The sequence below is a fragment of the Populus alba genome, chromosome 13, assembly GCF_005239225.2.
Source record: "Populus alba chromosome 13, ASM523922v2, whole genome shotgun sequence".
In the NCBI taxonomy this organism is placed as follows: domain Eukaryota; kingdom Viridiplantae; phylum Streptophyta; class Magnoliopsida; order Malpighiales; family Salicaceae; genus Populus; species Populus alba.
Genome location: NC_133296.1, coordinates 12,589,643 through 12,602,278, shown reverse-complemented (window position 1 = coordinate 12,602,278; position 12,636 = coordinate 12,589,643). Strand labels below are relative to the sequence as shown.

The 12,636-nt window shown below is 33.5% G+C and overlaps 1 protein-coding gene across 3 annotated transcripts; it reads left to right on the top strand.

Moving 5' to 3' along the window:
* Window positions 1-4,102: 4,102 nt before the first annotated feature.
* On the top strand, window positions 4,103-12,391 carry LOC118035509 (protein-tyrosine-phosphatase PTP1). 3 transcript variants are annotated; one of them, XM_035041096.2, is made up of 9 exons: window positions 4,103-4,436; window positions 5,589-5,685; window positions 5,792-5,874; window positions 5,989-6,129; window positions 6,466-6,600; window positions 10,862-11,010; window positions 11,103-11,244; window positions 11,850-11,935; window positions 12,008-12,391. In XM_035041096.2, exons 1-8 carry the CDS (start codon window positions 4,236-4,238, stop codon window positions 11,919-11,921), a joined length of 1,020 nt encoding a protein of 339 aa, XP_034896987.1. In that variant the 5' UTR covers window positions 4,103-4,235; the 3' UTR covers window positions 11,922-11,935; window positions 12,008-12,391. The 3 variants fall into 3 exon arrangements, with proteins under 3 accessions (XP_034896987.1, XP_073260110.1, XP_073260111.1); XM_073404009.1 differs by lacking the exons at window positions 11,850-11,935; window positions 12,008-12,391 and adding an exon at window positions 11,698-11,836; XM_073404010.1 differs by lacking the exons at window positions 11,850-11,935; window positions 12,008-12,391 and having other exon boundaries at window positions 11,108-11,244.
* The last annotated feature ends 245 nt before the right edge of the window (window positions 12,392-12,636 follow it).

Genomic DNA, 12,636 nt, shown 5'->3' with positions numbered 1-12,636 from the left:
TTTTTTAAAAATACAGGAATTTACCCGGGAGTTACATCAGTTGACACTTCAAGTCTTCGAAAAGATAAAGAGACATTGCTTGAAATGTTTGATGAAGTTGTCAAAGAAGTGGGGCAAGAAAATATTGTCCAATTTGTTAGTGATAATGAGTCTGCATTCAAGGCTGTTGGGAAGGCTTTACAACAAAGGTATGGCACTTTCTTTTGCTCTCTTTGTGCTGCCCATTACATTGATTTGATGTTAGAAAATATTTCTAATCCAAGATATTTTCCGATGATTGATGAAACCATTAAGAAGGCAAGAAACATAACCAAATTTATATATAATCATGCATGGGTTTTAGCTTTGATGAGGAAAGACTTTACTAATGGAAATGATCTATGTCGTCCTGGCATGATAAGGTTTGCTACCCATTTTTTAAGCATCCAATGTTTGCTTAAGTTTAAGAAAGAGCTTCAACAAATGTTTACTTGCATGAAATGGGTAGAATCAAGTCATGGTAAAAGTAAAGTTGGAAAGGAAATAACTGCCATAATTTTACAAAATAAAGACTTTTGGCCTCGATGTGAACATATAGTCAAAGTTAGTGAGCCTTTAGTACAAGTTCTTCGATTAGCAGATAGTGAAGAAAAACCAACAATGGGTTATTTATATGAGGCAATGGATAAAGCAAAAGAAGCCATCAAGTCAAGGTTGAAAAATAGAGTATCTCAATATGGACCATATATTTGGGTAATTGATGCTAAATGGGATAAGCAAGTTCATAGTCCATTACATGCAGCAGGTTGTTTTCTTAATCCTGGAATCCATTTTAGGCCTTCTTTTTCAAAACAAAAGGAGGTTACTCGAGGTTTGCTTAGCACAATTACTAGATTGGTCCCTGATTGTGACACTCAAGATTTAATTAGTGGCCAACTTGAGGAGTATAAGAAAGCAACTTGTGATTTTGGCATGCCCTTAGCTATTCGTCAAAAAGAAAAGTTAAATCCAGGTAATAACATTATGTTTTTTAAATATAATATTGTTTTTGTATTTATAATATCTAATTTATTAAACTTTTGTCTTATCTAGTTGCATGGTGAGAGCAATTTGGCAATGATACTCAAGAACTTCAAAAGTTTGCAATTTGAATTCTTAGTCAATATTGTAGTGCAACTGGATGTGAAAGAAATTGGAGTATATTTGAATTCATTTATTCTAAAAGGTGCAATAGGCTAGAGCATAAAAGATTGAGTGATCTAGTATTTGTTCGTTATAATTTGAGGATTCAACATAGGTAAAATATTGATATTATAATATTAATAATAATATTGAAAATGATTATTATTATTTTTATTAACAATGATATTAATTTTTTAAAACTAAATTTATCACTAATATATATGTGGTTTATATTCATGTTGTTTTTTGTAGGAATTTAAGCAAAATAAGGGATGCTTTAGATCCCATTAGCCTCGATAATATTGACCTATTGAATGAATGGATTTGTGAAGAACCTAGCCTTTTTGATGGAGATGATATAAGTTGGGAGACTATAAAAGCACCTTTGTCTACTTTGACTTTAGAGGATGAAGAGACATGTTTTGATGAAGAGAATATTGAGCTTGGTGGAAATGATCAACTATTAGAATGTCTAGTTAATAACTTTCCCTACATACCACCACAAAATCAAGATCCTTATTTTTATGTTAATGATGGAGATGATGTTTGATTTATGTTTATTTTGTGTTAAAACATTTTACTTTCATAATATTTTGGTATTTTGTTTAAGTTGAATTACTTTAAGACTTAAAATTAAAGTTATATTTAATCTTAACTATTTAAGAATATTTTAAATTTTAAACGAATTGAAAACCTTGGATAAAAATAAAACTCAGTGATAGTAAATGGGCTGATTTTTTTTTAAAAAGAAAAAGTGACCATATCATATGAAGACATCCACAGAAAGAACGGATTGTAAAAAAAAAAAAAACAAATTACAAAGTTAAATTCTCAAACAACTCAATGCTTAATGATGAAATTAAAAAAAAAAAAAAAAAAGATAAAGAACTACTCAAGTTAACATGCAAAACTCATGATCGGGGTTGTGGGGATGAGATAACCTTATAGAATGCAAATAAAAATAAATTATGATGCACGATTCATAACAATCCAAATATAAAAGGATAAAAAAAATTAATCAACAAAAATGACAAAAAAAAAAAACCCAACAAACCCTGGCAAGTTCACCAAATCCCATGAGTTAGATCATACAAATGAAATAACCTAAAAAGAAGGCAAAACATGAAAAAATAAATCCAATATTAAAGGATGAAATTGAAAAATATTCAATCTTAAAATAAAAACTTGAAAAAAAACCTGAGTCAACTCGAGTTAACTCATCAAACTCATAACCTAAGTAATGACATCAAGATAACACCTTAGAAAAGAAAGCAAAGAAAATCATGAATTTTAATTTTCCAATAAATTTAATATTGAATGACGAAATTGAAAAAAAAAACCAATATAAAAAAAATATTATAAAACAAATATTGATGTCAATCAAGGTTAACTTTTCAAACATGTGATATGGTCATGAAACTAGGACAATCCCATTAAAAAACATTACGAAACCCAATTTCAAACCAACCTAATGTTAAATGATGAAATTGAAAAAAAAAATTTTAAAGGAACATAAAGCAAAGAATAGCACTAAAAAGAATAGGAACCAAATTTGAAACATAAACAAAATAATGAGAAACCTTTATTTTTTTGGCAAGTCATCATGAATCTTGAGGAGAAGAGAGAAAAAAGAAAGCAAGGAATAAGAAAAAGAAAAAGGGTCGCATGTGCCTCCAAACATGACATGTGTCGCACCACTCGACAACCCTTGTCACGTCACTACTAACTCCACCAAGGAAGTTGGTAGTTGGCCACCAAAACAAGCCACACACATTGCTAGAATTTAAAGGCTTGTCTCCATACTCTGGCACGTGCAATGCACTTGCTAACAAAGTTGCTCTAGCCATCTACCCTATCCTACCATTTTAGTTTTTGGTTCAATTTTTGTCTCTTAAGCCTAAATTGTTTTGCATCAATGTAATTTTATTTTGTTTTTGTCAAACTAAGGATCAACCGAGCCCTGGAATTTTCCCTTGATATTGTAAAAAACCCATATCTAAGTAATCAAAAATAAACTACCAAGTTAAATCCTAAATAAAATGCAACGTGAAATGATCAAATTAAAAAAAAAAAGTTAAGCGACTCAAAATAAAAGGACATGAACTATTCCCTTAACTATGCAAATCAATCTTGATTTTAGCAAATAAAAAAATAGACTAAACATTAGTTCAAGCTTCAAATTTAGTCCCCGAAACTTCAATTATTTTAAATCAATAAATTTTATTTCATCAAACCAATGGACAAAACGTTTCCCAATAACATGAGATATCATATGTAAGCATGAAAATCAAATCACCCAGACTAATTCCAAATCAATACAACGTTAAATGAACCAATACAAGGGGAAAAAGAAAATTAAAGATCAAAGTATTTCCTAGGAACAAAAACAAAATCTATAGTGATTCCTGTAGGACATAGTATTTTTTTAATAATTTTATAAAAAAAATTAAATATTTATTCAAATTTCAAATTTAATTTTAAAGTTCTAATTTTTTTAATTTATTAAAATTAAATTTTATTTTGTTAAATTAAATGTCAACAATATTCATTTAAAAGTATTAAAATTAATCATAAAATTAATTTTAAATCAATGTAATATTAAAATATCAAAAAACAAATCCTAAAAAAAAAAGAGGAATTATTGTGAAAATCCATTAGATTTCAAGGGCTATATGGATCAATAAGAGAATATTTAAGAATATAGTTGTGGTTGTTTTTAAAATACTTTTTATTTAAAAATATATTAAAATAATATATATTTTTATTTTTAAAAAATTATTTTTAATATTAATGTATTAAAATGATCTAAAAATATAAAAAAAATTAATTTTAAAAAAAATTAAAATTAAAATTTTTTCAAAAACATTAAAAAAACTTAATTCTTTCTAATTTTTTTTTAGTGTATATATATATAAAATTCCAATTGCAATTGCCTGTAAAAATAAAATAGTCTTTTCCTTTCTCAACAAACCAGACTGTCCTGTCCAGTCCAGTCCTTTTACATTGACTCCACCCAGACAAGACAGCTGGGAAACCTCATTTCATCACGCTCTTTTCGCCACCGGAAACCGGCCATGGCCGCCTCCTCCTCTGGCAGCTCGCCACCGATCTCCACCATATCTTCCCTACCGAAACATTTCGAATTCTCTCCCGATCCGCCGCCCAAAATCTCTCTCTCGACTGACCAGTACCAGCATTGCTCCGAGGCTTTACACTTCTTTAAAAAGAAACTCAGCACCCGGGAGAGAATCGCGCAAGAGTTCGCTCATTTACAGGTTCAAAATGGCATTTCTTTATTTATCTATAGATGCTATCTTTTTTTCCTTACTATTTTTTTTTTGGTTTTGTTGGGATTCGTTTTCAAAGCAAAACAAGATTGTTTTGATATGCCAATTTTTTTTAGGCATCAAGTTTATAGATGGGAAGCATGAAATGGGTTCTTGTGGTTTGCTGTTTTAAGGATGTTTTGAGGGCCATTCTGTTTGGTTACTGAGAAAAAAAATGGGAAGTGAAAGAAAATGTATTTTTTTTCCTTTTCTTTTTCATGATTGAAAGAAAGTGAAAATTCATTCTTCAAAGAGACTGAAAGCAGAAGCCAAACTAGATTTAGAGTAAGCCATAATTACTGCAAATAGTGACTGTATAATGGCAAGATCACGGATTGGAGTTCCTGGAAGCTTACATTTTACAACAAAAAAGAAAAAAATCAAGGACAATGTCATGGGGGAGCATTTTCCTTCATGACATCTAGTATTTTTTCCCTCCAGATAAGATAAAGAGAGGCACCTCCTGGCAATGCTTCACAAGATAGAAGAAAGCTATCTTCTGAAGATTTGGTGACTCATCTTGGCTCAGCTGAATTATCCTGCCAGTCTCCAATAGGCCTGTTGACGTTGCACTTTTGTAAAAGATGATGTCATGTAGGTCTGGCATAGAGACATGTGAAATCTAAGTGATGCCAAGTTTCATTGCTTTGATTACATAAAACAGAGAGAGGATTAATGCTCTTTCCCAATTTATGTCGATTGTAGAAAGCTTGTTGAGCACAATCAGCCAACAGTCGTGCTGTGTTTTGGAACAAAAAGAGATCCCCAGAAAAGTCAAACTGAAAGTTTGGTTCTTTCTAAAGACAAGTTTTTGCACACAAAAGGGAGACAGGCATTTCCTTTTAGGGTTTTTGGAATTGAATATTAAAGGAACTGTTTTATTTTATGCAAACATGTTCTCAAATTTTTGTTTCTGTTTCTTTGTTATTTTTTGCTAGCAAAATTATGATAAAAAAGTGGACAAAAAGATTAATTTCAATTTAACATCAACAAATCAATAAATGGGATTCTAGTTGATGTGGGTTGGACTTAATCTTGGTTTTTAAAAGCTGCATGTGTTATGTTAAAGCATGTTGTTCTCTCGTGATTTTCTTGTTGCAGGCTAGTAGGATAACACCGTCTCAGATGACAAGAAGCTGCAAGGTGGCTCTTGACGGTGTGAATGTGAACAAAAACCGGTACATGGATGTTGTACCATGTAAGCTATATATATATATAATTCTTAGAGCTTTAGATCACTTGTATGATGCTTCAAGAACACTTTTTGACTAATGAATTTTTTTTTTCCATGTTATTTATCCCAGTTGACCAAAATAGGGTTGTTCTTAATCCATGCAAGGATTATAGACCATTTGCAAGAGGATATATTAATGCGAGCCTCATCACGGTAGAGTACATCGAAGCTTTAGTTTATTCTCTCTCAATATAAATCTATATGAGGTACTTGAAACTATATTTTTGCTTGTCCTTCTGACCCTATAGGAATTACTTGTTTTTGCAGACTTCTTCATCAGATAACATTTCACAGTTCATAGCTACACAGGGCCCACTACCACATACATTTGAGGATTTCTGGGAGATGATAATACAGCACCATTGCCCTGTGATTGTGATGCTTACTCGATTAGTGGACAATTATAAGGTACTTCACTGTCTTAAGTTCAAGTTATTTATTCTGATTCCTAGTCATATGTGACTGCCACGGAAGTGATTGAAAGAGTATATGATGCCTCAATTCTGAAGATGCTGCAGGCCATTCATGTATTTTGCTGTTCAACATTTCTTTGTGTGTGGGTGTGTGCACATGTGAGTGAGTGGTTTAACATGCATAGCGTTCCTATTGACAAAGAACAAGTACTGTAATGAAACATAGCCAAGCACTTACACCTCATTGTACAGGCTTTTATGATATACACAATTTAGTTTTCTTGACATTTAAATGTCCTGAATCACTTCTGAATTTGAATTGTATGTGCAGACAGTAAAATGTGGAGATTACTTTCAAGCAGAAGATGGTCCTAGAGATTTTGGAAATATTTCTACTGTGACGAAGTGGATCAAAACTACTGACTCGTCATTACTGTTGCGCAACTTGAAGGTGGGCTATAAAGAGGTAAGTTCTATTTATTTACATTTATATTTTCAAATGATTAGAAAAAATGTCAATGATGACATATGGATCGTTTAAGCAAGCTAAAAATGAAAAAAAAAAAATGTGGTCAATGGTGAAATGCACTATTATTTCTCAAAAGGAATGGTTTCTATGTTTTTTTTATGTGCTGAAATAAAGAACTGCTAGAAGCACAACTCTACCTTTCTCATCAATTTGGCTGTTTTTTTAGGATAAGGAATTAATGTACGAGATTGTTGTGAATATGTAGACCGGTATCACATGCTAATATTCAAATGCAGTTTTAGGTTCTAGGAACATGAATGATTAGGGTTCTGGAATTTTGAAAGAAGCAGGAATTGTCTCTTGTAAGTTGTTTGCACTTGCGGAGGAAAACAAGGGATCAGGGTGTACTGGAACAGTACGCTTCTGAAAACATGCAGCTGGGATCTTGCTTACATCCTGCTGCTATGAGACTTCATGGGTTCTGTCATAACCTGATTTTTTTTATCTTTTTTCTTATTTTTTTTCAAAAAAATACAAGAAATAGCAAAAAACAACAAAAAAATCTAAAAAATATATTTTTGATGTATTTTCATCATTTTTGGTATTTTTAGCGTCTTTTCAAAAGAATTAAAAATTCAAAAATTTACTTTCGACGCATTTGGTTTTTAACACACTCCTTTTAAAATCATTGATTAATTTTTCTTATTAAGTTGACGTTGCCTTATTTAAAAATATCAAGAATAAGATACATCAAAAATAAAAAATTTGGACAAGGTGACCAAAATGCAAAGGAAGAAGATGAGGGACCATAGTGTTTTTTTAGTTACTTGGGTACCAAGAAATTAATGGAAAAAGACAAATTTGTTTTGCCTATAAATAAGTGGCTATACCACACAAAAAGGGAAGAGAATTTTGGGGAAGCATTAGCGAAAAAAAAGAAGAAAAAGAATTAGTTAGAGCACAAAAAAAAAACACCACACACGATCACTCTCTCTTATAAATCACCAAAACCAAACAAATAAAATTTCTTACCATCTCCCCTATTGAGGGGGAAAAAAAAAAAACTCCTCTTACCACCGAAAAACACACACACTATTAGTCTCTCCCCACACTCTTCATTTCATTTTTTCTTACCCAAAACCTCATCTCCTCCAACTCACTATCGTCAATCACCAACAACAATTTTTCATCTCTTTCAAGCCATCAACCTAGCACTTGACCTGAATCCAGCCTCTCTCCCTCTCAAACCAACCCTAACCATTAGCTGCCTCTCCACTGGCATTGCAAGCAAGACCCATCTTCAACCTTTAGCCAACGCTGTGCACCCAAGCTCAACCGGGATCCTCATCTTTTCTTCCCCTAGAACCATAGGTCCCCCATCAGCTCCTTCCTTGTCAATAGCAAACCTTCTAATAGCCATTACCAAGTGCCATCACCACTCCCACCAAAACCAATCCAGCACCTTCTAGCCACCATAACGCATACCAACCATCACCATATTCAACACTGATAGCATTTCCTCCACCCAGCTGCGATTGAAACCCAGTAGCCTTTCCACCCGACAACCTCGTTTTCTTCTTCACCGTGGGCAACCCAGCGTAACCATCCACAATCAGCCATCACCATTGACTGCCGAGACCTTCTCCACCATTGGTTAGCCTCCACTCAGCAGCCTCTCCCATCAACGCCAGCCTCCTCCACTACTGCCTCCTCTGAAACCATTCAAAACACACCAGCCAGCCATGACCCCAACTGTCCAGCCCTTTCCCTTTAACTTGCCATCAACAACTCTTGTTTCACCCAACTGACAGCTAACCACCGAGACCCACCAGCAACACAAAAACTCTCCATCCTCCCTCTTTTGCCCAACAGATCTAACCTCACAATAGTTGTTTCCTTCTCCTACTCCGAAACTGAAGTTTCCATTGACTGTAAATCCACGCCCCTCTCGTTATCTCATTCTCCATAGCTTCGACCTTCCACCCAACTTCTTCTGTTAGTGATAGCAGCTGCAACCATCTAAAGAGAAATTTTAAGAAATGGGGATTGAAAGTTTAAGCCTGTTGATCTGTCAACATCTATACCAGTGGATGACACTGCCGATGTAGAAGGAGAGAAGAAGACGCGGAGCTTCTGTTGAGCCAACTGACGCGTCTCGACTCCCTCATCAGCGCACGCAACGACGCGCCAACAGTAACGGCTATCCATTGTCGTGCGTGAAGTCACATGCCACCACTATGCACATCAAGTCTAGAAGTTCCCCCCACCGTATGTCCATCCAAATCTGGTCCAATCATCTTGGAAGGTCGATTCATAACCTCAAAATATATTTTGGAAAAATTGCTATAATTTCTTGAAATTTGAGACATAATGCTTATTATTGTGTTTTTTGGATTGTTGGACATTATTATTTTGGATCAATGTGTGTTTGTTTGTTTAAAATGACTTGAAAATTTGTGTTGATTTGTTAAGTACATTTTTTAGGACTATGATTGATAATTAAACATTAAATCTTGATGCATGAATTATGCTTGGGCTTGTGTTGATTCATTTGAACTAGTATGCAATTTGAATATAATTTGTGAAATTAACAAGATTTGATGCTTGATTGTTGGATTGTCAAATTATTATGTTGATTAATAATTTGCGTGGAGTTGATATCGTGGCTAAAATAGCTTGATTAAAATGTATTTTTTGTGTTTTGCCAAACATGGTCTTAGTCTAATTTTAATAATTTTTATTTTTATTTTTGGAAGATCATCTTGTAATTAATTTTGGGTTCCTCACATTTTTCCCCACGTTGAATATTTGAAATTGTGACTTACACGCGAGATGTTTTTTGGTATTAATTTAATTAGTTTTGCTCTACAAAAACAACAAAATCTTTCTGTTAAAAAAATATACAATTTTATTCCAAATTGCATATGACCAAATCTCTCAAAAAATAAAAAAAATAATAATAATATTAGCATAAATAATAAAAAAAAATACACGACATTATTTAGAATCCTTAAATATAAAAAATCAAGAAAAATAGTTTTCTTGATATCTTTGCATGCATTTTTTGGATTTAATAACCAGTTTATGAAATCCATGAGAATTTAGCCTACATTTTAAAAATACAAAAAAAAATTATTTTGCTTTTTAGAATATCAAGGATTACAAACTTGGATGTAAGACGTATTCTCGATATTAAAAGAAAATATAAAAAATATATTGACATTAGAATGGTTATTAGGTTTTAACCTGATAAGATAAGGACCTCTTTATCGAGAAGGACTTTTTTTAAACTTTAGCAAGGCTAACGGTTAGAAAACACAATAATACTTTAGTTTATATCTGACAAACAAACAATGCAGTTTACTTTGGGTAAGGTGTACTAGGCTTGATACTTCCTCTCTATACACAACCAGTCTCCTGAGACTAGTTAGGGTTTCTAGTGATCAAAATACTAGGTGACATCTTCAATTCTGTTTTTGATATGATTTTGGTCTTGTTCTCATAGCTGATGGGTATCTCTGTTTGGAGTCGAACCTTGTGCTTGTGGCAGGCCATTTTTTGAAATAGTTTATCCTATTATAACTCATGTTTTTAATAGATACACTTGTTTAGTTGGTATGCGTTTAGGATGGAAACAAAAGCACTGTTAAGTAAACAACTAGGCCAGAATGCCATGTGTAGTAACAAACCATAATTTGTCTCTATGGCTGTGGGAAATTTTCTGGAGTTTTGTTTTGAACTTTCTTGTTTCTTCAGGCTCGGAGATCAACTGTTGGAGTGTACCCTGCTTTGTAAATTTTGTTTGATCTCCAGCGCAGCCACTTATATTTACCAATAGTTTAGGAAGTTTGAGGTTCAGTGCGCCCCTCCACCCCTCCCCTCGGGGCTCTCCTATTCAGCCAATTTATGAAATCAGGAGGCACTTTTGTATGTTTATAGACTTCCCTTTTACAACTCAGTGTTTTAATTTAACTAATCATTTTTTCCTAATTTTTTTAAATAAAAACTCAAGCCAGAACTGACATCCATATAACACTTGAGTTTTTCCTCCAGAGGTATGTTTTAGTTCTATACCTACATCCACTACCATTTAATCCTGCTTTCGAACAACTTGCTGACTAAATTGATGTTCTTGGAACATGTATAATTTTTGGTTCTTTCAGAATTCTATTGCTTTGTTTTTTACAACAATAGCCCTCTTTAATGATGGAAACTGATTAACATGTTATTGCCTTCTCCTATATTATTTTTCTTCCAGGCAGAGGAGCAACCCATGAATGTTTTGCACATTCAGTATCCTGAATGGCCTGACCATGGAGTTCCAAAAGATACAATTGTTGTCCGTGAAATTTTTAAAAGAGTATATAATGTACCACCCAGTCTTGGCCCAATAGTGGTCCACTGCAGGTTCAGCTCATGAATAATGATTTTTTTTTCTTTTTATGACTGGTGATTTGCTAGATCTCCATAACATCTGAGACAACCTCTCTGTTGCTCAGTGCAGGAATTGGTAGAACAGGAACATATTGCACAATTCACAACACAGTCCAGAGAATCCTTGTTGGTGACATGTCTGCTTTAGACATTGCTAATACCGTTACCACATTTAGGTCTCAGCGAATTGGGATGGTTCAAACCATGGTATCTTCTTCTGCTTGTTTAAAGCTTCAATTTTTTTTTTTTCATATGCTTAGGCTTTCAAGTTCATGAAGACCAGTGCCTTTTAGTGTCGCTTGTTGCTGTCTATGATATGTTAATAGCATTAAACATTAACAAAATGAGCATTCATTGACAAATGTGTGGAGTAGCTCAGCCAAAAGAAAATCTTTTTTCTCACAATCCACGAGTGGATGTCCTCATTTTCAAGGACACATCTTAGTTCAGTTTTAATGATTTTTTTGAAATTAATATTGAACTGACTGTTTGAGATTTCTGCCTTGGTTAATTTGTTTCATTGCCAGCTTGAGAAAGAATTTTTTTTTTTTTTAACTTATGTCAAACTTTATTTACTGACCATGAAGAATTATTTATATCCTATGGCTGTGCTGCCATAATTTACATGTTTCTTCGTCTCCATTTTTTCACCTTTTTCAGGGATGATTTTTTATTCCATTCTTGGTTGTCATTGTATAGAGCAGAAACAGCACTGAAAATTTTGCATTGGGATGTATTTTGAAGCAATTTTTGCATTTATCATGTATCAATCCCGTTTATCTTTGCTGACTCTTTTCAACTCTGTTCACCAGGAGCAGTACTTTTTCTGCTATGAAGCAATCATTGATGAATTAGAAGATCTCATCTCAGAGATGAACAGTTAGCATACCACGAAATGGTATGCCATTTTTTTCCAGTTAATACTTATATGATTACGCTTCATTCAACATCATGTGTTTCTTTCATGCAGCTACATCAGTGACTTTTTCTCGTTATAAAAAATGAACTTAAATTGAACCAAGAGTGCTGCGACTGCTTGATCAATCCTCAGAAAGTAATGAGCCATGCCGCCCTCCGCCCTCGATATGTTTGTCCCCTGTAACAGACTCTGTAACTCTGGCCTTCTTGCGAAACAAAGATTGCTCTGGATACTGCAGAACAGCCAATTTTCATGTTAGCAAGAAGTTGCCAGGACTGAATCCTTTCGACATTGTAGTAGATACCTGCGGCAGGTTGTCTGCATGGAGATAATTGTAGCCATTTGAAGTTCAGTTCCTAATTATTTTTTTTTTGAGATGGTTGTAAAATTCTAAATGCTAAATGCGATGTTAATGGACAAATGAATTTCTTGACATTCTAAAAGATCTTCAAATGATGCTCCAGTGGATCTTAAAAATATGGTTTTGGCTGCCTGGGTAGTGTCAGAGAAGCAACCTGAATATACCAAGAAGCTGAATCATTTGCTGGTTCCTCCTCTGGTCATCGTCTTCAAAAAGAATTGCAATCGTTCGCTGTTTTTTCATGTTATTGAAAACAAAAGGCAATGAATTTTCTTCTGGTAGTGAGTTCTATGAAAACAAAAACAGCGAACCAAACTGA

What these genes read in the sequence shown, in the direction of transcription:
- LOC118035509 (XM_035041096.2), top strand. Translation starts at nt 4,236, where the DNA reads ATGGCCGCCTCCTCCTCTGGCAGCTCGCCACCGATCTCCACCATATCT. An exon ending in TTAATGCGAGCCTCATCACG is followed by an intron (nt 5,875 to 5,988) that starts GTAGAGTACATC and finishes TTGTTTTTGCAG; the next exon opens with ACTTCTTCATCAGATAACAT. An exon ending in TTGGGATGGTTCAAACCATG is followed by an intron (nt 11,245 to 11,849) that starts GTATCTTCTTCT and finishes TCTGTTCACCAG; the next exon opens with GAGCAGTACTTTTTCTGCTA.